The following is a 25764-nucleotide window of genomic DNA, read 5'->3' as shown; positions in this document are numbered from 1 at the left end:
GATCTGCGTAAAGAGCAACCACGTTCTCATGGCTGCTGGCGGCTTCTGAAGTGGAAACCAGAGGAGTTTCCCCATCGTCTCTGGGGAGGCCTGGGGTGGGCACGCGCGTGTGCCATTGTGGTCTGGAGCCTGCACAGACGTCTCGGCAGCATCTAGGAGTGCAAGGACGGCAAGGGGGTGTGAAAGGGAGGGAGACCGTGCCCCAAGGTCAAGCCTGTGGGAAAGTCCTCCTGCAAGTGTGAGGAGTGTGAGCTCCAGTGTCCCCAGGTCTTCTCGGGGCCCCTGGCAGGGGGTTCAGTGTTAGGTGCAAGTGTGACTCAGTGACTGACGGACTTCATCCGGGTAGGGTGTAAATGAGGGAACAGCGACTTCCCTGCAGGAGAGGAAAAGTCTTTTGGGGGCTCTGGGGGTGCTACGTCCCTTTGATGGAGTTTTTTCTTCTCCAGGAGAAGAGCCACGTGCTGGAGCCATTGTCCAGCCTTGCCCTGGAGGAGCAGTGTCTGGCTTTGTCCCTAGATTGGTCCACTGGGAAAACTGGAAGGTAAGGGCCAGGCTTAGTCAGGGGCCCTGAGTCTTTCTCTGAGGACCACTTCCATTTTTGAGGCTACAGCACTCCAGCCACCTTTGGCCAGCCGCGACTGTGCTCCTCAGCCCTGGCACCATCACTGCTGGTCCTATTCTAAAAAAAAAAAGTTCCCCATTTTAGATACGTAGCGATAGTGTTTTACCTAGAGAAGCCGACACTGGTGTCTTTGACAAGCTTAGCAGTGGTTGTGATCTTCGCCAGCCGGTCTCTTAAGGGGTGTGTCCACATCCCAGGGCTGTGGAGACCCTCTCTCAGGACTTGTTTGGGAACCAGAAGAGGCTGACGAATAACATTCGGCCGGGCTTCTCCATGGGTTCCCTGTGTCTAGGGCCAGGGACCAGCCCTTGAAGATCATCAGCAGTGACTCCACAGGGCAGCTCCACCTCCTGATGGTGAATGAGACGGGGCCCAAGCTGCAGAAAGTGGCCTCATGGCAGGCACATCAGTTCGAGGCCTGGATTGCTGCTTTCGATTACTGGCATACAGAAATTGTGTATTCAGGTCAGTATTCCTCCGCTGGTCACCTCTGATGGAAGGCTTCCTGAGGGAGGGGCAGAGGGAGGGGGGAGGCCTGTGCTGCAGCTCTGATTCCAGCTGTGTTGGGATCTTGAAGACCTTTTATGGAAAGTGTACTTTTTTTTTTTTTTTGAGACTGAGTCTTGCTCTGTCGCCAGGCTGGAGTGTAGTGGCACAATGTTGGCTCACTGCAACCTCCACCTCCCAGGTTCAAGCAGTTCTTCTGCCTCAGCCTCCCAAGTAGCTGGGATTACAGGCGCCCATCACCATGCCCGGCTAATTTTTGAGTTTTTAGTAGAGACAGGGTTTCACCATGTTGGTCAGGATGGTCTCGATCTCCTGACCTCCTGATCCTCCCTCCTGGGCCTCCCAAAGTGTTGGGATGACAGGCGTGAGCCACCGTGCCTGGCCCACTTAGCTATTCTTTAGAGAGCAAAGTGTAGCTTGCCTCAGGCAGTGCAGGGTCTTGAGTGGTGCTGACCAGGGTGTTGGAGGAGCAGGCCCCTGTGGGCAGAGCCATTCTGCGTCCCTGATGTGCTCCGTGTCAGATCCTCTATGCTTTTACTGGAAGTCCAGTTTCTGTGGATACAATAGTGACATCACCACGTTGGATTTCAGGTTCGTCTGTGCCCTTTTTGGATTTAGTTTATCTTCCAGAAAAAAAAGGAAGCATGAGAGAAATAAGATTCCTTTCCAGGTCTTGTGAATGGTTTGCATTTGGGGCAGCTGATGTGAGAGTGGAAAATTAACTGCTGATTCCAGGAAGGAGGTAGCTTTGGCTTCTCTTTCCGGGGTGGAGATAACTCAGGACAGGTGGGAGGGGCTGGTCTCTGAGAGAAGACGGAAGAGGAGCTGCTGAATTTGCAAAGAGTCGAAGATCTGACTCTCCCCTGCCGCTACCCATCCGGGCCTCTGTCTCATCTAGTTTGTCACAGCAGAGCCGTAAGTGATGGCCCTGCCTTCATTCCTGATTGTTTCCGTCTCCACACAGTAGTCAGAGCAAGTGTTTTAAAAACGCACACACGTTATCACATCTCACTCATCGTTAGAACCCCTCACAGTTCCTGTTTCATTTAGTTCCTGTTTCATAAAATTCAAAATAGTGATGCTATTGCCCAAGGCCTGTGGAATCTGGTCCACGCCTGCTTCTCCGGCCTTGTTTTGGCTCCTCTGCTCTCAGTCACCTTCTCCTGAAATAGTCCACGTTCCCTCAGTCTCAGGGTTTCGTCACGGGATGTTTCCTTCATGGGTGAATTCTGCTTTTCTGACATGCTCAGCTTAAAATCTTGTCCTTAGAAGACTGACGCAGAGCAGCCGTCCTTCCACCCCAGGCAGGCCTGACCGCAGCTCTCATGCCGCCTCTGCTCATCCGAGTGGCGAGCATGTGTGTAAGGTGCGGTTCTTCGTTGTGTCGCTTGCTGTCGCAGCCGTGAACTGTGAGAGCCACGAAGATCTCATTTCTCGAGGTCTCTCCTTGGATTGGTTCTTCTACCTCGAGCTAATTCGGAACAAAGGTACCATAGGGTAATATTGAATAATTCTGGACTAATTCATTCAACAAATGCTATGTGCTGAGCCCTATTCTAGGTGATTAGAATACTTTAGCAAACTAAACAGACAAAAGTCCTGTTTTCTTTTTTAAGTTTTATTATTTTCATTTATTTATTTATTTATTTTGAGATGGAGTTTTGCTCTTGTTGCCCAGGCTGGAGTGCAGTGGTGCGATCTTGGCTCACTGCAACCTCCGCCTCCTGGGTTCAAGTGACTCTCCTGCCTCAACCTCCTGAGTAGTTGGGATTACAGGCACCTGCCACCATGCCCAGCTAATTTTTGTGTTTTTAGTAGAGACGGGGTTTCACCATGTTGGCCAGGCTGGTCTTGAACTCCTGACCTCAGGTGATTCACCCGCTTTGGCCTCCCAAATGCTGGGATTATGTGCATGAGCCACTGCGCCCAGCCTATTTTATTCTTATGAGACAGGGTCTCACTCTGTCACCCAGGCTGGAGTACAATGGTGCAATCTCAGCTCACTCCAACCTCAACCTCCTGGGCTCAATCGATCCCCCCCGCACCTCAGCCTCCCTAGTAGCTGCAGCTATAGGCGCACACCACCATGCCCCACTAATTAAATTTTTTTACAGAGACAGGGTTTTGCGATGTTGCCCAGGCTGGTCTCGAATGCCTGGGCTCAAGCGATCTACCTGCCTCGGCCTCCCAGTGTTGGGATTATAGGCGTGAGCCACTGCGCTCGGCCTTCTTAAATTATTTATATAGTCCGGGCATGGTGGCTCACACCTGTAATCCCAGCACTTTGGGAGGCCAGGGTGGGCGGATCACAAGGTCAGGGGTTCCAGACCAGCCTGGCCAACGTGGTGAAACCCCGTCTCTACTGAAATACAAAAAATGAGCCTGGCGGCCGGGCACGGTGGCTCAAGCCTGTAATCCCAGCACTTTGGGAGGCCGAGGCGGGTGGATCACGAGGTCAGGAGATCGAGACTATCCTGGCTAACATGGTGAAACCCCGTCTCTACTAAAAATACAAAAAACTAGCCGGGCGTGGTGGCGGGCACCTGTAGTCTCAGCTACTTGGGAGGCTGAGGCGGGAGAATGGCGTGAACCCGGGAGGCGGAGCTTGCAGTGAGCCGAGATCACGCCACTGCACTCCAGCCTGGGAGACACAGCGAGACTCCGTCTCAAAAAAAAAAAAAAAAAAAAAAAAATGAGCCTGGCATGGTGGCGGGTGCCTGTCATCCTAGCTACTTGGGAGGCTGAGGCAGTGGAATTGCTTGAACCCAGGAGGCACAGGTTGCAGTGAGCCAAGATCGCGCCACTGCTCTCCAGCCTGGTGACAGAGGGAGACTCCGTCTCAAAAAAAAAAAAAAAAAAAGATTTATATAAATATATTTTGGGGATGGGGTGGGTGGCTCACGTCTTGCTGTGTCACCCAGGCCAGAGTGCAGTGGTGTGATCACAGGTCACTGCAGCCTTAACCTCCCAGGGTCCTGCCTCAGCCTTCTGAGTAGCTGGGACTACAGGTGTGAGTTGCCACACCTGGCTGATTATCACATAAAAGTCCCTGCTTTTACTCAGCTGACATTCTGTGGCGGGGAGACGGACAGTAAACACAAAGCAGAGTTTGTTATAGGGAAGGAGACTGCGCGGCACGTCAGGGGCAGTGAGCGCTTTGGAAAGAAGGTAGAAGGGTGCTGGGAGCAGGTGCAGATTATCCTGTTGGAGAGCATGGTCAGGTTGGGCAGTGGCCCCGCTATGGCAGAAGAGTAGCCAGTAGCCAGCACGGTTAGGATGACCTGAGGGAGTGGCAGCATAGAAGAGGGTGAAGTCAGAGGTAAATGGGCCAGGGCACAGGGCCCGGCAGGCTCCAGCAAGGACCTTGTTTCCTACTCAGAACGAAATGGGAGCTGTTGCAGGATGTTGAGCAGAGGAATGACAGATTCTGACTTGCATTTTAAAATTTATGACGACCTCTTTGGTGAATGTGAGTCTAGACGACAAGAGGGAGGGGCACAGCCTAGAGACTTGCCACTGGGCAGGTGATGAGTCAGCCCAGAGCAGGTTTGGAGTAGTGGAGGTGAGGACCCGTGGTTGGGTTCTGGACAGAAGTGAAGGCAGGTCCAGTCAGATTTCCTGATGGAGTGGATGTGTGGGCATGAGAGAGTGGAGAGACTCATGTATAAAGAAGCCTTTGCCTGCTCTGTACAAATTTGCCACAGAATGGCAGCTCATACTTGAGGCTCATCTGCAGGCTTTATGCTTAGGTCAGCTGATTCCGCTGGTTCATTTAACTGTAGGTCATGTTCACCGTGTGTCCCTAGTGTCTATTACAAGGGTCCATAGTGTGTGCTCAGCAAGTACCTATTTGATGGGTGGTGGGTGGATGGATGGATGGATGGATGGATGGATGGATGGATGGATGGTGGGTGAGTGGCTGGCTGGCCGGCTGGATGGATGGACTTTTGGATGGTGGGTGGTGGGTGGGTGGATGGTGGATTGTTGGGTGGATGGATGGTGGGTGAGTGGCTGGCTGGCCGGCTGGATGGATGGATGGTGGGTGGATGGATGCATTTTTGGATGGTGGGTGGTGGGTGGTGGGTGGTGGATTGTTGGATGGATGGTGGATTGTTGGATGGATGGTGGGCGGCTGAATGGAATGGGAGGGCAGCTGGGTGGATAGATGGATGGATGGATGGATGGTGAGTGGATGAGTGAGTGAGTGGGTGCATGTATCCCGGCCCACGGGATAGTCAGTGTAGGCCCTGGAGGAGGGGGTGGGAATTTGGGGAACAAGAGACACGAGAAATGGAGACAAGACAGTGCTCTGATCAAGTCTCGTTTAATGGCGGTAATGCAATACCTTATATACATTTGGAGGGGAAGAGATTGGGCTAAGGCGGAAATGACCTAAAAAAGGAAGGCGTGGCCAGATAAGCCTCGGTTTCTCCGGTCGGACGTCATGTTGCGCCTGTGCAGTCAAGTAGTCTTTTCGCGGGCGCGGGAAAAATGAATGAAGAAGAAGCGGGAAGAGCGCCATCTTTTAATGGCGGTATTAATACAGGGAAGAAGGTAAATCTAGGGAGAAGGTGTGGGGTGGAAATGAATATAGCTCAGGCGTTTAATCCTTAATTATTATTCGCTATGGCCGGGGCGTGCAGCTCTGGACAGGTCCCCCTTTTTATATTTTTATGACAAGAAAACCCCTCGGGAACTGCGCCTGTCTTAGGTTGGGTCAACTCACCCCCACCTTCTAGGCCCGTCATGGGATAAGGCAGCAGCAAGGGCGGCCCTCCTGTCTTAGGCTCCGATGGGGATAGTGTCCTCTCACCCGTCATTGACTGTCCAGTTCAGCACACAGGGGAGGTGGTCTTATTAAGGTAAATAAGACTCACCATTTTCAGTCATCTCAAGGCGATGATAATGAACCTGTATAGGTTTGGCCTGGAAGGCCTCGATTTGTTGTCTGACAAATGCCATAAGCTTATTAAGGATTATAGGCCCGAGAGTGAGGAAAAGTAGAAGAGTGAGTAAAGGACCAAGAAATGGCAGGAGATAGGGGAGAAGTCCATCGAGTCCAGTCCATAGTGGATTGGCGGCCAGGCCTTTTCTGCGCTTTTCTAGTTCTTCTTGCAAAGTTTTTATCTTATCTCTGACGATTCCGGATTTGTTGGCGTAAAAACAGCACTTTTCCTGTAAAGCCAAACATATCCCTCCCTGTTCTGCCGTTAACAAATCTAGACCTCTTCTATTCTGGAGAACTACTTCAGCTAACGAGTCTACTTGGTCTTGTAAATCTTGTATAGTACTGGATAAGGTCTGTACATCTGGGATTAATTGATTGGATAATTTGGTATATTGGGTTAGCGAGACTCCTAGGCCTGTGGCTCCTGTAGTAAAAGCAGTGGTGATTCCTAGTCCTGCCAACAAGGGAATAAATTGTATGGCTCGTTTCGGTCTATAAATAAAATGTTCAGTAGCGGGGATGGGGATAGGTTCATCTCCAGGGATGATATCAGTGTCGGGGAGAAGAGTGGCCAGAACACAAAGCCCTGTCCAATTTGTAGGTAGATATGTATATGCCATCTTGTTTCCACAAACGAAAACCGAGCCATTTATAGCACACAAAGGGTTGGTGGCATTGATTATGGAAGTACAGTTGCCAAACACAACATAGCCTAAATCAATTTCTTTAGTGTTATTATATGATGGTGAAAAGAGGCAAGAGGAATTAGAAAACGTCATCGGTTGAACTAAGAGGGGGGGTAATAGGACAGGAATTATTTACTAAGGATTCATTTGAGTAATTGACATAGGGCAATGAAAGGTTAGGTATGGCTAAAGGAATAGGGGGGCCCATTTTAAGACAAAGCCAACAATCGTGGGCCAGGCTTGTATTGGACATTTGAAGTAAATTGTAAGTAGCATTGAGGATATTAAAGGTTTGGGCATCGAGCCTAAAATTATCTCTAAGCTCAGGCAGGGCTAAAGGGTGATATTGAAGTTCAGGATATGAAGCTTTATGAATTTCTTCTAATTTTTTCTGGACGGTTTTAATTCTTGCAATATCTAATGGGCCTCCTCCATCAGAAATGTGAATGGGGGCGGTAGTGCTCCAACAAACAGGCTTTCCTTTTTGGCCGTTACAAGGAGATTGTACAAGTTTATCAGTGGATCCTAATACTTGTACGTCATTGATGCCTCCAGTTTGTGTTTTTAATAACGTGGCCATATAATATGTTCTATTGCCTGATTTGCATTGTTGATAGGAGGTATAACAGGAACTATGTACGGAAGATTGGAAAGAGCTACAAGGGCATTCTAGGAGCGGCCCACTAGGTGAGGTATCTCTTGGGGTAGACTTACATTTCCATAACTGGTTTGGCATTAGGTAAGCTGCCTTGCCCGTGCAGGTCACCTGGGTGATTCTATCTGACAGAGGTTCAGATATTTGTCCCCCTCTGCAGTCACAAGGCTGGCCGTATTGTTTTCGTAATAATTCTTTTGCCTTACGAGGGTCACCAAAACCTGCATAGACTGTCACTATGTTATATAGAGCGATTATTCTCCAAAGGAATTTCATGTTAGGCTTCATTTTCTGAAAAACAAGAAGGAAAAAACTTCTCAGGGAGATTTATCTTCCCTGGACTGACAATGGTTATGATTTATTTGTCTTACCAATCTTTCAGGCAGCCATATGGCTGCATCATTTTTTTGTGAGAAGATGCATACTGAGCCTCTTCCCTGAGCTCCTGTGATGAGCTTTAAGTACGGTCAAAGCCAATTTATGTCTCCCAGTAATTTTTGGAAATCATTTAAAGTTTTTAAATGATCACGACGTATAACGGCCTTTTGATTAATGATTTTGGGTCCATTAATCTGGAAGCCAAGATAAGTGTATGGATCTTGTAATTGTACTTTTTCTGGGGCTATTTGTAGTCCGGCTGCTGTTAACTCTTGTTTGAGTTGGGCAAAGCACTGTAAGACTTGTTCACCAATTTCTCCTGCTATTAAAATATCATCCATATAATGTATAATATACATTTGTGCCCATGTTTTTCTGACTGGCTCTATAGCGGCAGCTACATATTTTTGACACAAGGTAGGACTATTGGCCATACCCTGAGGCAAGACTTTCCATTGATAGCGCTTCATTGGTTGTTTAAAATTTGTAGATGGAAGACTAAAGGCAAATCTTTTCTGATCAGCAGGGTGAAGGGGAATTGTAAAAAAGCAATCTTTAAGGTCAATAATGATTTTAAAATATTTTTGAGGAATCGCAACCGGTGAAGGCAATCCTGGCTGTAAGGCACCCATAAGGATCATAGTGATATTTACTGCTCTTAAATCTTGTAAGAGTCTCCATTTACCAGACTTCTTTTTAATAACAAAAATAGGTGTATTCCAAGGGGAATTACTTTCCTCAATATGTCCTGCTGCTAGTTGTTCCTGCACTAACTGTTGGGCAAGCATTTAGTTTATCGTTGAGTAAAGGCCACTGATCAACCCAAACGGGCTCATCTGACTTCCAAGTAATGGGGTCAGCGCACCTTTGGGGTGCAGGTATGTCAGTGGCCTGAACTAAAAATTTCCAAACCCCTTTTTATCAAGTTGTCCTGAAACCAGTATAGGCTGTGGGATACCGTTCTCTCCTTTTCCACGACCTTTACCAGGGGTGTATCCTTGAGTTAACATTTGTGCAGTAACTATATCATTTGGACTACACATTATAATTTTCATTTGAGAGAGTAGATCTCGCCCCCAAAGGTTAACAGGTAGGTAAGGGATGACAAATGGCTTAATGAGGCCTGAATTGTTTTCTTTATCTGTCCATGTTAGGTATTTAGAACTTTGTTTAGGATTACTGCTTTGTCCAATTCCTCTCAAGTGAGTTAAAGTTTCTGTGGTAGACCAATGAGAGGGCCAATCTTCCTGTTTAATGATAGTTACATCAGCCCCTGTGTCTATTAGTCCAGTGAATGCCTTCCCGTCTAACCATAAGGTTAGAGAGGGTTTTTGATTTGTAATTGGTTGCACCCAATATATATCTGATGATCTGAAACCTTTTATATTTCTATTAGAGTATTGGATATTATTATCTGTTTTAACCAAAGGTAGCAGGAGTAACTGAGCTATTCTAACTCCTTGAGGGACAGTAATAATACTATCAATAGCTCTGGCCATAATTTTAATTTCTCCTTCATAATCATTATCGATAACTCCAGGGAGGACTTGTAAGCCTCTCATGGTGACACTACTTCTTCCTAAAAGTAGCCCAAAAGTGTTAGGTGGTAAGGGTCCATATATTCTGGTATTTAAGGTTTGCGGTCCCATTTCAGGTGTTAGTATTGTGTGGGAGGTGGAACTGAGGTCCAATCCTGCACTTCCTGGGGTTGCTCTACTAAGTTTTGAAATGGATTGCTGTTGCTGGCTGGAACAAAGCTGACTGCCCCATATGCTTGTTTCGGGGCCTGAGGCTGGCCCCTCATCCCGTTTCCCTGCCTGGGGGGTAAAGGATTTCCTTGACTGTCAGTTTTAGATTTACATTCGTTTGCCCAGTGCCTTCCTCTTTTACACCTTGGGCAAAGGCCTGGGATTTTTGCTTCTGGACTCTTATTTTGGTTTTCACAGCAATCTTTTGCGAAGTGTCCCCTTTTACCGCATCTAAAACATCCCCCTTTATCTTTACCTTTGTTAATGAGGAAATCTCTTACTGTTTGGCCGCTAAAAGCGGCGGCCATTGCTAGGCCTTGTTGATATGATGGCCCAATATCTGATCAAAGGCGAATGTATCCTGTTAAATCTGTTTTCTTTCGATAAGGTCTGATTGCCGCTTGGCAGGCGGGGTTAGCATTTTCATAAGCTAACTGTTTAACATAATCTACACCCGTTTCTGCATTTCCAAAGATTCTACCTGCCGTGGTCATAAGTCTATGCACAAAGTCTGAAAATGGCTCATCGGGTCCTTGTTTAACCGCTGTGAGCGAGGCCCCTGGATCTCCTTTAACGGGAAGTTTTCTCCAGGCCTTTGTAGCAGCAGCCTGGATTTGTGAGAACAGTCCAGGGTCATATTGCATTTGGGCCTGAGTGTCTGCATAATTACCTGAACCAGTTAACATATCAAAATCCCAACCGTTTCCTGCCTGTTGATTTCTTTTAGCTGTATCTCTACAATTTTCAAAGAACTCTGACTTCCAAATTAAGTGGTCTCCCCCAGAAAGAACTGCCCTGACTAAGGTATTCCAGTCTGTAGGAGTGAGCCAATTCTCAGCTACAGATTCCACTATAGCAAGAGTATATGGAGCAGTAGCCCCATACTGAGAGGCAGCAGTCTTTAACTCTTTTATAATAGTAAAATCAAATCCAGTATGATGCCTCCAAGCTTGTCCCTGTTCGGGCGCCACGTATCCCGGCCCGCGGGATAGTCAGTGTAGGCCCTGGAGGAGGGGGTGGGAATTTGGGGAACAAGAGACACGAGAAATGGAGACAAGACAGTGCTCTGATCAAGTCTCGTTTAATGGCGGTAATGCAATGCCTTATATACATTTGGAGGGGAAGAGGTTGGGCTAAGGCGGAAATGACCTAAAAAAGGAAGGCGTGGCCAGATAAGCCTCGGTTTCTCCGGTCGGACGTCATGTTGCGCCTGCGCAGTCAAGTAGTCTTTTCGCAGGCGCGGGAAAAATGAATGAAGAAGAAGCGGGAAGAGCGCCATCTTTTAATGGCGGTATTAATACAGGGAAGAAGGTAAATCTAGGGAGAAGGTGTGGGGTGGAAATGAATATAGCTCAGGCGTTTAATCCTTAATTATTATTCGCTATGGCCGGGGCGTGCAGCTGCAGACATGCATGGGTGGATGGATGGTGGATTTTTGGATGGGTTTGGGGGTGGGTAGATGGTGTGATGGATGGAAGGGGGGTGGGTAGTGGGAGCTGGATGATGTGGGGTGGGTGATATGGTCAGGCCTAGACATTTTCCTTCTGCTGTTCACTCTCCCTGTGGGCCCTGCTCCTGAGCTTCCCTTCCTTCAGGTGCCACCATTCACCCCATGTCTGTGTTGCTTTTCTTCGAAGATTGGTTGTGGTTCCATGCACCAACTCCTCTGTTCTCCCATCCTTTTATTTCCCCTAAACAAGTGCTTTAAGATGACAGAGGGCACCTTTCTATCAGGTGCACCGTGTGGAGTCCTCCTGCTTGCTGCCTCCTGTGTGCAGTTTCTGTTCAGGGCTCTGATCTTGCAACTCTTGTTCTTAGAAGCCAGGGCTTTAATCACTGGAGCTCTTAGCAAAGGCAGTTTAGCCCCTGGGGCCTGGTAACGGCCCCTGTGAACAATGGTCCCCTGTGAACAATGGTTGCCAGCACCTGATGGCCTTCAGGGCCCCTTCAGTTTCCATTTCCTCCCTTCTGTTCCTGCAGGCAGAGACCGTCTGTCTTTCCCTTGCTGCTTGCAGTCTGTAGAGAGTCAAGGCACAGCAGTGACATTCCTGGGGGTTGTTTCTGGGACCTCCTGTTGAGGTGGCAACCTAAGACCCCCCCCCCAGCAAAGTCACCCAGGGGAACTTCCCACAGACATCAACGGCCTCAGCCTCGCTGAGAACGGTCACTTCCTCTCATTGGTGGTGTTGATACTTCTCTGTCTCCACACAGGGGGCGACGATGGCCTTCTGAGGGGCTGGGACACCAGGGTACCCGGCAAATTCCTCTTCACCAGCAAAAGGTAACTGCCCAAGAGCCAGCACTCGGTGCTCACACCGGCCCTCCCGCTCCCTGGGTCACCGGCCCTCCCACTCCCTGGGTCACCAGCCCTCCCGTTCCCTGGGTCACCAGCCCTCCCGTTCCCTGGGTCACCGGCCCTCCGTTCCCTGGGTGCGTCCGTGTCCTGGGCACTGGTTCAGGCGCTGCATCTCTTGCAGACACACCATGGGCGTGTGCAGCATCCAGAGCAGCCCCCACTGGGAGCACGTCCTGGCCACAGGAAGGTGAGTCCCGGGGAGGCTCTCGGGCCCTTCTCGCCTCTTTCACTGCCTTTCTTCCCGGCACCATTGCAGCATTTCGTCTGCCAGTGCTTCGCCAGAGCGTAGGTATAGGGGTTTGGGAAACGGGACTTTGTCCTCGAGGGATGCGTGGGACAGGTCTCTGGGAGACGTTCTCTGCCCCCCAGGGACCTTGTGGAACAGGGGAGCCTGGGCTTTCCTTGCATGCCCTCCGTGTTTGGTTGGTTTCAGCTATGATGAGCACATCCTACTGTGGGACACACGGAACATGAAGCAGCCATTGGCAGACACGCCTGTGCAGGGTGGGGTATGGAGAATCAAGTGGCACCCGTTCCACCACCACCTGCTCCTGGCCGCCTGTATGCACAGTGGCTTTAAGATCCTCAACTGCCAAAAGGCAGTGGGTGAGTGGGGACCCGTGGCTGCTGGGCCTCAGGGCAGGGCACCAGTTCCCTGCCCCCTCGCTCTGCTGAGCTCTTCCCTCAGCTTTTACACGCTCCCAGGGTCACGCCCTAGACTTGGTCGTGATCCGTAACCATCCCAGCTCCAGAATCTCTGCTCTCTAACCACACTTTTCCCTGGTTTCCCAGCTCTGTCATTCCGGTGCCTCCTGCATTTCAGCAGACCTCTGACCCCACTGGGACCTCTGGTTTGGAGGCTTGGCCACCGTCACTCCCATAACCATCCTTGTCTGTGCTCTCCCATGCTCCTCCTGCTTGAGGTCAGCTGGGACTGTGGTCTGCTGCCCCTGTGAGCTACACTCCATTCCCTTCATCCCTTTCTCACACTTTGGGCAGAACCCAGTGTTGTTTTGTTGGGAACATGCACCTCTGCTTCTGGCCGAGCCGGAGAGCGTGGCTGGAACCAGCTGTCCGAGTTGTGTTCCAGTAGGTCCCTGGGATTCCTGGTGATCTGTAGTTTCTCTAGGCAGTAATCCCCCACCATCAGAACTGGTTCACATTTTCTTCTCTCTCCTCAAATCTCCAGGACCTCCTCTTCCCTCCTGACTCTCAGCTCATGATCTCTCTTCTTTTGCTCTTTCCTCTCCCCTCACTCCAAAAATGAGCAATCACAAAACCACCTCATCGGCCGGGCGCGGTGGCTCACGCCTGTAATCCCAGCACTTTGGGAGGCCGAGGCGGGCGGATCACGAGGTCAGGAGATCGAGACCATCCTGGCTAACACGGTGAAACCCCGTCTCTACTAAAAATGCAAAAAATTAGCCGGGCGAGGCGGCGGGCGCCTGTAGTCCCAGCTACTCGGGAGGCTGAGGCAGGAGAATGGCGTGAACCCGGGAGGCGGAGCTTGCAGTGAGCCGAGATCGCGCCATTGCACTCCAGCCTGGGCGACTAAGCGAGACTCTGTCTCAAAAAAAAAAAAAAAAAAAAAAAAAAAACCACCTCATCTTCCCACCATTAAGCCCACCAGCCTCTCGGGCCATCCGCACGCTCTCTGCTCTCTGCAGCAGTGGGTGAGCCGCACCTGTTCCCAAGGCCAGTTCCTTCTCTGCACTGGATTGTACTCAAGGACTTGATTGACTTGATTTCCACATGGTATTCCTCTTTTTTTTCAGACGGAGTCTGGCTCTGTCACCCAGGCTGGAGTGCAGTGGCGCGATCTCGGCTCACCACAACCTTCGCCTCCCAGGTTCAAGCAATTTTCCTGCCTCGGCCTCCCAAGTAGCTGGGATTACAGGCGCCCACCACCACGCCCAGCTAATTTTTGTATTTTTAGTAGAGATAGGGGGTTCACCATGTTGATCAGGCTCGTCTGGAACTCCTGACCTTGTGATCCGCCCAGTTTGGCCTCCCAAAGTGCCAGGATTATAGGCGTGAGCCACTGCGCCTGGCCCATATCCTTCTGTTTTCTGCATCTTTAGTTTCTCCATCTCTTCTGTATTGTTTCTGTTAGTTCTGTGAATGTGCTTCATATTTCTCATCGTTTTTTGTTTTGTTTTGTTTTGAGATGGGGTCTTGCTCTGTCACCCAGGCTGGAGTGTGGTGGTATGATTGTAGCTCACTGTAGCCTCAACCTCCTGGGCTCAAACCATCCTCCTACCCCAGCCTCCCGAGTAGCTGGGACCCCAGTGCGAAGCCGTAATATTTCTTGTATTAAAACAATTTGAGATCTCTTTCTTGTTTGTTTGTTTTGAGATGGAGTCTTGCTGTCACCCAGGATGGCGTACAGTGGTGTGATCTCGGCTCACTGCAACCTCTGCTTCCTGGCTTCAAGCAATTCTCCTGCCTCAGCCTCCAGTGTAGCTGGGATTACAGGGGCCTGCCACCACGCCTGGCTAATTTTTGTATTTTTAGTAGAGATGGGGTTTCGCCACATTGGCCAGGCTGGTCTTGAACTCCTGACCTCAGGTGATCTGCCTGCCTCGGCCTCCCAAAGTACAGGCATGAGCCACTGCGCTCGGTCCCTGGGTTCAAACCATCCTTCCACCTCAGCCTCCCGAGTAGCTGGGACCACCATGCCCAGCCATAATATTCTCGTCTTAAAACAATTTAAAGTCTTTTTTTTTTTTTTTTTTTTTTTTTTTTTTGAGACGGAGTCTCGCTGTGTCTCCCAGGCTGGAGTGCAGTGGCGTGATCTCGGCTCACTGCAAGCTCCGCCTCCCGGGTTCACGCCATTCTCCCGCCTCAGCCTCCCAAGTAGCTGAGACTACAGGCGCCCGCCACCACGCCCGGCTAATTTTTTTTTTTTTGTATTTTTAGTAGAGACGGGGTTTCACCATGTTAGCCAGGATAGTCTCGATCTCCTGACCTCGTGATCCACCCGCCTCGGCCTCCCAAAGTGCTGGGATTACAGGCTTGAGCCACCGTGCCCGGCCTTTTTCTTTATTAATGGTGATACATTTTCCTCTGAGCACTGCTTTTTCTGCAACCCATACATTTTGGTATGTTGTATTTTTATTTTCATTCATCTCAAGGTACTTACTTTCTAATTTCCCATGTGACTTTTTTCTTTGATCATTGGTTATTTATGAGGGTGTTGTTTAATTTACATGTTTTTAAGTGCCCACATTTCTTTCTGTTACCAGTTTCTAATGTTATTCCATTGTGCATTCCTGTTGAATTTACTGAGACTTGTTTTGTGGCCTAGAATGTGGTCTCTCCTGGGGAGTGCCCCTGTAGGTGCCTGTGAGGTCTCAGCTTTATAATGTTGTTCAGATCTTCTGGTTCCTTACTGATATCCTGTCTGGGCAATATTGAAAGTGGGCTAGTGGCCGGGCGCAGTGGCTCATGCCTGTAATCTCAGCACTTTGGGAGGCCAAGTTGGGCAGATCACGAGGTCAGGAGATCGAGACCATCCTGGCTAACATGGTGAAACCGTGTCTCTACTAAAAATGCAAAAAATTAGCCGGCATGGTGGTGGGCACCTGTAATCCCAGCTACTCAGGAGGCTGAAGCAGGAGAATGGTGTGAACCTGGGAGGCAGAGGTTGCAGTGAACCAAGATCGCACCACTGCACTCCAGCCTGGGCGAAAGAGCAAGACTCTGTCTCAAAAAAAAAAAAAAAAAAAAAAAAATTAGCCAGGCGTGGTGGCGGGCACCTGTAGTCCCAACTACTTGAGAGGCTAAGGCAGGAGAATGGCGTGAACCTGGGAAGTGGAGGTTGCAGTGAGCCAAGATCGCACCACTACACTCTAGCCTGGGCGACACAGCAAGACTCCGTATCAAAAAAAAAAAGAGAGAGAGAGAAAAAGAAACTGAGCTATTGTTACCTCCAACTCTAACTGTAGAATTATGTATTTCTGGCCTTGTTTCTATCAGTTTTTACTTCATGTGTTTTGGGGATCTCTTTTATGTATGTTTATAATTCTGGTATCTTCCAGATGTGGTGACCCTTTTATCAATCTAAAGTGTCTGCCTTTAAATCTAGTAACATTTTTTGGTTTAAAGTTTTGTCTGGCATCGGTAAAGTCACTTCAGTGTGACGTGATGCATCTTTTTCATTCTCTTTCAGTTCATGCCTCTGAGTCTGAGGCGAGTCTTTGGTATGGGATCGTGCTTTGTTTTTTGTTTTTTGTTTTTTGTTTTTTTTTTGAGGGAGTCTCACTCTGTCGCCCAGGCTGGAGTGCAGTGGCGAGATCTCGGCTCACTGCAAGATCCGCCTCCGGGGTTCACGTCATTCTCCTGCCTCAGCCTCCCGAGTAGCTGGGACCACAGGCGCCCGCTGCCACGCCGGCTAATTTTTGTATTTTTAGTAGAGACGGGGTTTCACCATCTTGGCCAGGGGGCATGCATTTTTGCCAGGGACCTGTGAAAGTGGTGCTGTGCCCTCCTTAGTTCCTCACATCAAGGGCCTGTGATGCCCCTTTGTCCCATTTTTGTGAAATTTGGTCAGTTTGTGAAGGTGGTGTTTGCCCCGATCCCTTCACTGAGGAGATACTATTTTCCTCTTTGTAATTAATCAGTAATCTGTGGTGAGAATCTTTGAACATGTGTCACTAATTCCCTTATCAGACTTTTATCCAATTTAGAGGCAATTGTTGCCTGAATAAATTATGATAATGGAAAAATGGTGATTTTCTTCTTTTTTTTTTGAGGTGGAGTCTTGCTCTGTCACCCAGGCTGGAGTGCAATGGCACAATCTTGGCTCACTGCAAGCTCCGCCTCCCGGGTTCGAGGGATTCTCCTGCCTCAGCCTCCCGAGTAGCTGGGATTACAGGTGCCCACCACCACGCCTGGCTAATTTTTTATATTTTTTTTTTTTTTTTGAGACAGAGTCTTGCTCTTTCGCCCAGGCTGGAGTGCAGTGGCAGCATCTCGGTTCACTGCAAGCTCCGCCTCCCGGGTTCACATCATTCTCTTGCCTCAGCCTCCCAAGTGGCTGGTACTACAGGCGCCGCCACCTTACCCGGCTAGTTTTTTGTATTTTTTGTATTCCTCCCATTCTTAATGGCATTTTTTTCTACTCAGAACACAGCATTAACATAGTATTTTTCTCTCCTTGCCCCACCTATTTTTTCCTAAGTCTCATCTCACAATTGACTATGGGTTGTGCTCCCATCTGTCCTGGTGACAGCCGTTCCCAGCCGCCACCTGTTTGGATAGAGCTTGCCTCCTGATAGAGGCTTACGAGAGGCCCTTGGTGGTGGTTCCTAGACTTCTGAATGCTTGATACTTTTCTCTGTAGCCTTGATAATTGAAGGAGAACTTGCCCATTAATCCCTTGACTTGCATCTCCTTTGCTTGAGTTTCTTTTTTTTTTTTTTTTTTTTTTTGAGGCGGAGTCTCGCTCTGTCGCCCAGGCTGGAGTGCAGTGGCGCGATCTTGGCTCACTGCAAGCTCCGCCTCCCGGGTTCCCGCCATTCTCCTGCCTCAGCCTCCCGAGTAGCTGGGACTACAGGCGCCGCCACCACGCCCGGCTAATTTTTTTGTATTTTTAGTGGAGACGGGGTTTCATTGTGTTAGCCAGGATGGTCTCGATCTCCTGACCTCATGATCCGCCCGTCTCGGCCTCCCAAAGTGCTGGGATTACAGGCTTGAGCCACCGCGCCCGGCCAGCTTGAGTTTCTTAAACACACTCCAGCACTGTCTGGCTGGCACACACTGGGTCTCCTGCCTTTTAACTGCTTTTGTAAAAATTGTGGTAAAAGTTATGTAGCCGGGCGCGGTGGCTCACGCCTGTAATCCCAGCACTTTGGGAGGCCGAGGTGGGCGGATCACGAGGTCAGGAGATCGAGACCATCCTGGCTAACACGGTCTCTACTAAAAATTCAAAAAATTAACTGGGCGTGGTGGCGGACCCTGTAGTCCCAGCTACTCGGGAGGCTGAGGCAGGAGAATGGTGTGAAGCCGGGAGGCGGAGCTTGCAGTGAGCAGAGATTGCGACACCGCACTCCAGCCTGGGCCACAGAGCCAGACTCCGTCTCAAAAAAAAAAAAAAAAAAAAAAAAAAGTATGTAACATAAAATGCATCATTTCAGCCACTTTAAGTGGCAATTTAGTGGTATTAAAGACATTCAAGGCCGGGTGCAGTGGCTCACGCCTGTAATCCCAGCACTTTGGGAGGCTGAGGCAGGTGGATCACCTGAGGTCAGGCGCCTGTAATCACAGCACTTTGGGAGGCTGAGGCAGGAGAATCGCTTGAATTCAGGAGGCGGAAGTTGCAGTGAGTCGAGATCACGCCACTACACTCCAGCCTGGCAACAGAGTGAGACTCCATCTCAAAAAAAAAAAGACATTCAAATTACTGTGCAATCATCACAGCTACTTATTTCCAAAACTTTTCTGTCACCCCAAACATCCCTCCACCCGCCCCTGTAACCTCCGTTTACTCTGTCTGTGGGGATTTGCCTATTCTAGATATTTCATGGAAGTAGAATCGTCTTTTTATATCCGGCTTCTTTACATAGCTTAACGTTTGCAAGGTTCACCCATGTTGGAGCATGTGTCAGAATTCTCTTCCTTTTTTTTTTTTTTTTTTTTTTGAGACGGAGTCTCGCTGTGTCTCCCAGGCTGGAGTGCAGTGGCCGGATCTCAGCTCACTGCAAGCTCCGCCTCCCAGGTTCACGCCATTCTCCTGCCTTACCCTCCCGAGTAGCTGGGACTACAGGCTCCGCCACCTCGCCTGGCTAGTTTTTTGTATTTTTTAGTAAAGACGGCCTTTCACCGTGTTAGCCAGGATGGTCTCGATCTCCTGACCTCGTGATCCGCCTGTCTTGGCCTCCCAAAGTGCTGGGATTACAGGCTTGAGCCACCGCACCCGGCCCCTCTTCCTTTTTAAGAATGTAATGGGCCGGGCGCGGTGGCTCAAGCCTGTAATCCCAGCACTTTGGGAGGCCGAGGCGGGTGGATCACGAGGTCAGGAGATCGAGACCATCCTGGCTAACATGGTGAAACCCCCGTCTCTACTAAAAATACAAAAAAAAAAAAACTAGCCGGGCGAGGTGGCGGGCGCCTGTAGTCCCAGCTACTCGGAGGCTGAGGCAGGAGAATGGCGTGAACCTGGGAGGCGGAGCTTGCAGTGAGCCGAGATCGCGCCACTGCACTCCAGCCTAGGTGACACAGCGCGAGACTCCGTCTCAAAAAAAAAAAAAAAAAAAAAAAGAAAAGAATGTAATGATGGACCACATTGTGTCTGTTCATCCTCTGATGGACATTTGGGTTGTTTACACCTTTTGGCTATGGTGGGTTTTTAGTTTTTTTGTTTTGTTTTGTTTTGTTTTTAAGAGAGGGTCTTGTGTCCTGTCACCCAGGCTGGAGTACAGTGGTGGAGTCAGAGCTCACTGCAGCCTGGACTGCCTGGACACAAGCAGTCCTCCTGCCTCAACTCAGTCCTCAGTGTTGGGGTTACAGGCTTGAGCGACTACATCCGGCCTTTAATTCTTAAAGTTGAAGAGGTGTACTAACATAGGTCTGAGAGTTCACCATTCCAGGTCAATTTTGTCAGATACTCTGTAGGCCTTTTTTTTTTTTTTTTTTTTGAGACGGAGTCTGGCTCTGTCGCCCGGGCTGGAGTGCAGTGGCCGGATCTCAGCTCACTGCAAGCTCCGCCCCCCGGGTTTACGCCATTCTCCTGCCTCAGCCTCCCGAGTAGCTGGGACTACAGGCGCCCGCCGCCTCGCCCGGCTAGTTTTTTGTATTTTTAGTAGAGACGGGGTTTCACCATGTTTGCCAGGATGGTCTCGATCTCCTGACCTAGTGATCCGCCCATCTCGGCCTCCCAAAGTGCTGGGATTACAGGCTTGAGCCACCGCGCCCGGCCACTCTGTAGGCCTTTTTTTCTTTTTTTTTTCTTTTGAGATGGAGTCTTGCTTTGTTGCCCAGGCTGAAGTGCAATGGCGCAATCTCAGCTCACTGCAACCCCTACCTTCCAGGTTCAAGCAATTCTCCTGCCGCAGCCTCCCGAGTACCTGGGATTACAGGTGCCTGCCACCATGCCTGGCTAATTTTTGTACTTTTTATTTTATTTTATTTTATTTTTTTTTTTTTTTTTGAGACGGAGTCTCACTCTGTCCCCCTTGCTGGAGTGCAGTGGCCGGATCTCAGCTCACTGCAAGCTCCGCCTCCCGGGTTCAGGCCATTCTCCTGCCTCAGCCTCCCGAGTAGCTGGGACTACAGGCGCCCGCCACCTCGCCCAGCTAGTTTTTTTGTATTTTTTAGTAGAGACGGGGTTTCACTGTGTTAGCCAGGATGGTCTCGATCTCCTGACCTCGTGATCCGCCCGTCTCGGCCTCCCAAAGTGCTGGGATTACAGGCTTGAGCCACCGCGCCCGGCCATTTTTGTACTTTTTAGTAGAGACAGGGTTTCACCATGTTGGTCAGGCTGGTCTTAAACTCCTGACCTCAGGTGATCCACCCACCTCGGCCTCCCAAAGTGCTAGGATTATAGGCGTGAGCCACTGTGCCCGGCTGGCCTTTTTCATAACTTTATTTATTTTTTTGAGACAGAGTCTCGCTCTGTCATCCAGGCTGGAGTGCAGTGGGGTGATCTCAGTTTATTGCGACCTCTACCTCACAGGTTCAAGGGATTCTCCTGCCTCAGGCTCCTGTGTAGCTGGGACTACAGGCGTGCGCCATCACGCCCAGCTAATTTTTGTGCTTTTAGTAGAGATGGGGTTTCACCGTGTTTCCCAGGCTGCTCTCGAACTCCTGCCCTTGGGTGATCCACCTGCCTTGGCTTCCCAAAGTGCTGGAATTACAGGCGTGAGCCACTGCACCCAGCCTATATCTTTAATTTAAAAAAAAATTTTTTTTGAGACAGAGTCTCACTTTTTCACCCAGGCTGGAGTGCAGTGGTGCGATCTTGGCTCACTGTAACCTCCACCTCCTAGGTTCAAGCGATTCTCCTGCCTCAGCCTCCCAAGTAGCTGGTACTACAGGCGCCCACCACCACACCTAGCTAATTTTTGCATTTTTAGTAGACATGGGGTTTCACCATGTTGACCAGGATGGTCTCGATCTCTTGACCTCATAACTGCCCGCGTTGGCTTCCCAAAGTGCTGGGATTACAGGTGTGAGCCACCGTGCCTGGCCCAATTTTAGAACAATTTGTACTGGCCGGGCGCGGCGGCTCACGCTTGCAGTCACAGCACTCTGGGGGTGGCGAATTGCTGGTGCCCGGGAGTTCAAGACTAGCCTGGACAACGTAGTGAGACTCCGTGGCCACAAAAGATAGAAAAAACTAGCTGAGCATGATGGTCGCAGCTACTCAGGAGGCTGACGCAGGAAGATAGAGCCCAGGAGGTCAAGACTGCAGTGACCTGTGATCGCACCACTGCACTCCAGCTTATGCGACAGAGTGAGATCTTGTCTTGAAAATAAAAAGAAAGAGGAAAGGTTGGCCTGTGGCTAATCAGAAAGGGCCTCCTGTTCTTGGGGTCTCAACGGTGTCTTCCGTCCACTCATTCGCAGTCTTTTTCCCTGGCTGTGGCTTTCCGAGGGCCTAGACTCTGCCTTGTTACCTTTTCCTAAGCTGTAGAAGAGGTCCTGCTGGCCCGAGTGGGCGTGTTGAGCGATTGCTGGATGAAAGACTAGCAGAGGTCCTGCCTGCCCTGTGACACTACCTCGCAGGGGACAAGTAACGGCCTCCGCAGGGGCTCCCTCCTGGGGGGCGCCCCAAACGTGCTGCTCGAGGGCCCCTGTGGCTGTCTCCGAATGTTCAGCATCTTGCTGCTCCTCGCAGCCACCTCTGCCCAATTGAAGCCCTGGGCCCAGGGTTGGGCCTCCCTGGGCCGGGCCTGTACATCCTCGGCATATTGTGTGATCCAGTGCCATCCTGTTCTGCCCTCAGCCCTTCTTCTTCAGCACTTATTCTGGTTCTGATTGCGGTCACTGCTGGCATCAGTCCCTGGACTTCAGAGGTAGCAGTGGCAGCCCTTTCAGAGCCTGAGTGGCCACCCAGCCTTGCAGCCCCTGGCTCACCTTCCAGTTGCTCTCCGCGACCGCCCCTGCCAGCCCTGGCCTTGCCTGCTAGACTCCAGACCGCCTCGGGTTTGGCGGCACCTCGTCATTCCCTCTTGCTGTGGGGTCTGTTGCTGTGCGCTCTGGGAGGTGGTCCTGGCCTCTTTCTAGGGCTGTCCTCCGCCCTCACAGTTGCCATAGCAACTTCTCTAAAGCAGCTGCTCACTTAACCTTGTCAGCGGCTCCTTTCCAAAATGCAGACTGTGAAACAGGGCGTGCCGGGCCCTGCATGCTTGGGACCCTCCAGCCCACTGTCACTCACTGACAGTGCCACGGCCGCCTGTTTGCGGTTCCCCGTGCGAGCCGTGGACTTCCTCACCTCTGCCGTACACGCCGCCTGTTCCTCAGACATCCCCTTCCTTCGCAGCTGGCTAAAACTCCTTTGTCCTCTGGTTTTTTTTTTTTTTTTTTTTTTTTGAGACGGAGTCTCACGCTGTTGCCCAGGCTGGAGTGCAGTGGCGCGATCTCGGCTCACTGCAAGCTCCGCCTCCTGGGTTCACGCCATTCTCCTGCCTCAGCCTCCTGAGTAGCTGGGACTACAGGCGCCGCCACCACGCCCGGCTAATTTTTTGTATTTTTAGTAGAGACGGGGTTTCACTGTGGTCTCGATCTCCTGACCTTGTGATCCGCCCGCCTCGGCCTCCCAAAGTGCTGGGATTACAGGCTTGAGCCACCGCGCCCGGCCTGTCCTCTGGTTTTAAGCGTTAACCGAGGTCTTTCCCCCCTCAGGCTTTTGCTGTGTTCCTCACCTTCGAGTGTGGTTCTGTAGCCCTGCCTGATGATTCTCTTGGAGGCACGCAGGCGTGTGCACTGCAAGGTGACGGTCTGTTTCTTCTCCAGCATCTGCCCAGGTTGCTGGTTCCTTTGCATGACACGGCGGCTCCTCAGGAAACGTGCTGACCTGTGAGGGGCTGTTCTTGGTGGTCTCTCTGTCAGGCATGACAGTTGGGGAGAGGCTCTGGGTGATGTTGTGTTTCCTGGGTTCTCTAATCTCTCACTCCAGAGGAGAAGCAGGAGGCGACGGTCCTGGCATCCCACACATTGCCCAACTCGCTGGTGTATGGAGCCGACTGGTCCTGGCTGCGCTTCCGTTCTCTGCAGCGGGCCCCCTCGTGGTCCTTTCCTAGCAACCTAGGAACCAAGACGGCAGACCTGAAGGGTGCAGGCGAGTTGCCAACACCCTGTCATGAATGCACAGAGAATAGCGATGGGGCGGGCCATGCCAGACCCCAGAGTGGAATGAAGCCACTCACAGAGCGCATAAGGAAGAGCGGCACCTGGCTGCAGGCTACAGCAGCCACCACGCGTGACTGTGGCGTGAACCCGGAAGAAGCAGACTCGACCTTCAGCCTCCTGGCCACCTGCTCCTTCTATGACCATGCGCTCCACCTCTGGGAGTGGGAGGGGAACGGAGCTTGAAATCACGAAGCTCCTTGCCATAAGGAAACCAGGAGGGAGACTGAGTGAATGCCTGGGACTACCTCATCGGAGATGCTTACTGCAGCCCTGCAGACGCCTGTGCACTGATGGAATCTACAGTGTAGTCAGAAAAGATGTTGACTTCTCTTAAATCAACTTCCCTGCTAGGCCCCTGAAAATGGACTGGGTGATTCTCTCTGGCAGACAGTGGGGAAGAGACTCAGTTCCCAGCTTGCAGATTTGTTAAGTTTTTCAGGTAGATTTTGACTTTCAGCCTTTCATACTTGTTTAAGCAACTATTTATATTAAATGAAGTTTTTTGAAAAACATGACTTTATAACATGTTTTAAATGAACATTTAATGCCTCATCATGGCACCAGAAGTGCTCGTATAGATTTAGCACAGCCAGTCCAAAAATGCAAAATCCCAAAACTTTTGGAAAATCCCACAGCTGAACTCATGTGATGAGTTGCATATATTATTAAAAATATTGGCCGGGCGTGGTGGCTCAAGCCTGTAATCCCAGCACTTTGGGAGGCCGAGACGGGCGGATCACGAGGTCAGGAGATCGAGACCATCCTGGCTAACACGGTGAAACCCCGTCTCTACTAAAAAATACAAAAAATTAGCCGGGCGCGGTGGTGGGCGCCTGTAGTCCCAGCTACTCGGGAGGCTGAGGCAGGAGAATGGCGTGAACCCGGGAGGCGGAGCTTGCAGTGAGCTGAGATCCGGCCACTGCACTCCAGCCCGGGCGACAGAGCGAGACTCTGTCTCAAAAAAAAAAAAAAAAAAAAAATACTGAGCACAGGCACAGTGGCCTGTAATCCCAACACTTTGGGAGGGGCTGAGGCAGGAGGGTTGCTTGAGGCCTGGAGTTCAAGACCAGCCTGGGCAACATAGCAAAACCCAGTCTCTATAAAAAGTAAAAAAAAGTTAGCCAGGTGTGGTGCACATGCCTATGGCCCCAGCCACTTGGGAGGCTGAGGCAGGAGGATTGTTGGGCCCAGGACGTTGAGGCTGCAGTGAGCGAGGGGCAACAGAGCAAGACTCATCTCTAAAAAATAAATAAATAATAAAAATACTGTGTAAACAATGACAACCAGTTACAGATTTGTTCCTTCTCTCATAGCTTCACTTGACTAGCCTAAAAAACATACATATTGTATAAAACTACCGTCAGGCTATGTGTATAAGGTGTATATGAAACAAAATTGAATTTCGTGTTTAGACTTGTATCTCACCTCCAAGATATCTCATTATGTACATGCAAATATTCCAAAATCTGAAAACTGAAATCCAAAACATTTCTGGTTCCAGGCTTTGTTTTTTTTTCGAGACGGAGTTTTGCTCTTGTTCCCCAGGCTGGAGTGCAATGGCACAATCTCTGCTCACTGTGACCTCTGCCTCCCAAGTTCAAATGATTCTCCAGCCTCAGCCTCCTGAGTAGCTGGGATTACAGACATCTACCACCATGCCCAGCTAATTTTGTATATTTTTAGTAGAGACAAGGTTTCTCCGTGTTGGTCAGGCTGGTCTCAAACTCCAGACCTCAGGTGATCTGCCCACCTCTGCCGCCCAAAGTGCTGGGATTAGCCATGCCTTTTTTTTTTTTTTTTTTTTGAGAGAGTCCTGCTCTGTCACCCAGGCTGGAGTGCAGTGGCTCAATCTCAGTGGTTCCACCTCGGCTCACTGCCCTCCACCTTCCAGGTTCAAGTGATTGTCCTGCCTCAGCCTCCGGAGTAGCTGGGATTACAGGCCTGTGCCAACATGCCTGTATAATTTTTGTATTTTTATTAGAGACAGGGTTTCACCATGTTGGCCAGGCTCCTGACCTCAGATGACCCACCTGCCTCAGCCTCCCAAAGTGCTGGGATTGCAGGTGTGAGCCACGGTGCCCAGCCCCAAGCATTTTGGATAATGATGCTCAACCTGTATTGGATCCCTGTGCAGATAAATAAAAGGGAGTGTGTGTTCCGAGTTGCCTTGGGGGTCACCAACTTGAAATATGTGAAGTCTAGGGAACAGTCATCACTGCAGCATCCATATGGGTTAGCTCCCAAATACTGGACAGATGGTGACTTTAGGTGTGTGAACAAACTGGGTGTGTTACATCCAACTCCTGCCATGAGGGCTCTTGTCTCTCTGGGAGGAACTGTGGTTGAAGTACAGGCCACAATTTGTCAAATCCTCAGCATTTACTAATGCCATATAGGTGACCACAAGTAAAAAACATGCAGTTTTATCCCTTCCTTTTTTTTTTGAGACGGAGTCTCGCTCTGTTGCCAAGGCTGGAGTGCAGTGGCACGATCTTGACTCACTGCAACTTCC

General features: G+C 50.2%; 1 protein-coding gene across 8 annotated transcripts in view; it reads left to right on the top strand.

Moving 5' to 3' along the window:
- LOC105471998 (diphthamide biosynthesis 7) overlaps positions 1-24159 on the top strand; it is a 28437-nt gene extending 4278 nt beyond the window's left edge. For 4 of the 8 annotated variants that reach the window (XM_071078698.1, XM_071078697.1, XM_071078699.1 and 1 more), the window contains 6 exons: positions 447-541; positions 915-1087; positions 11756-11825; positions 12022-12087; positions 12334-12506; positions 23020-24157. In XM_071078698.1, the coding sequence (XP_070934799.1) occupies positions 447-541; positions 915-1087; positions 11756-11825; positions 12022-12087; positions 12334-12506; positions 23020-23435 (993 nt within the window). In that variant the 3' untranslated portion in view covers positions 23436-24157. Of the gene's footprint in view, positions 1-446; positions 542-914; positions 1088-11755; positions 11826-12021; positions 12088-12333; positions 12507-13675; positions 14622-21528 lie in introns of those variants that run through there. The other 4 variants (XM_071078696.1, XM_071078702.1, XM_071078703.1 and 1 more) reach the window with 4 other exon arrangements.
- Positions 24160-25764: the final 1605 nt, after the last annotated feature.

The sequence above is a fragment of the Macaca nemestrina genome, chromosome 14 (genome assembly GCF_043159975.1).
Source record: "Macaca nemestrina isolate mMacNem1 chromosome 14, mMacNem.hap1, whole genome shotgun sequence".
NCBI lineage: Eukaryota > Metazoa > Chordata > Mammalia > Primates > Cercopithecidae > Macaca > Macaca nemestrina.
The sequence above is the reverse complement of the archived record's forward strand: the minus strand, read 5'-3'. Positions and strand labels throughout refer to the sequence as shown.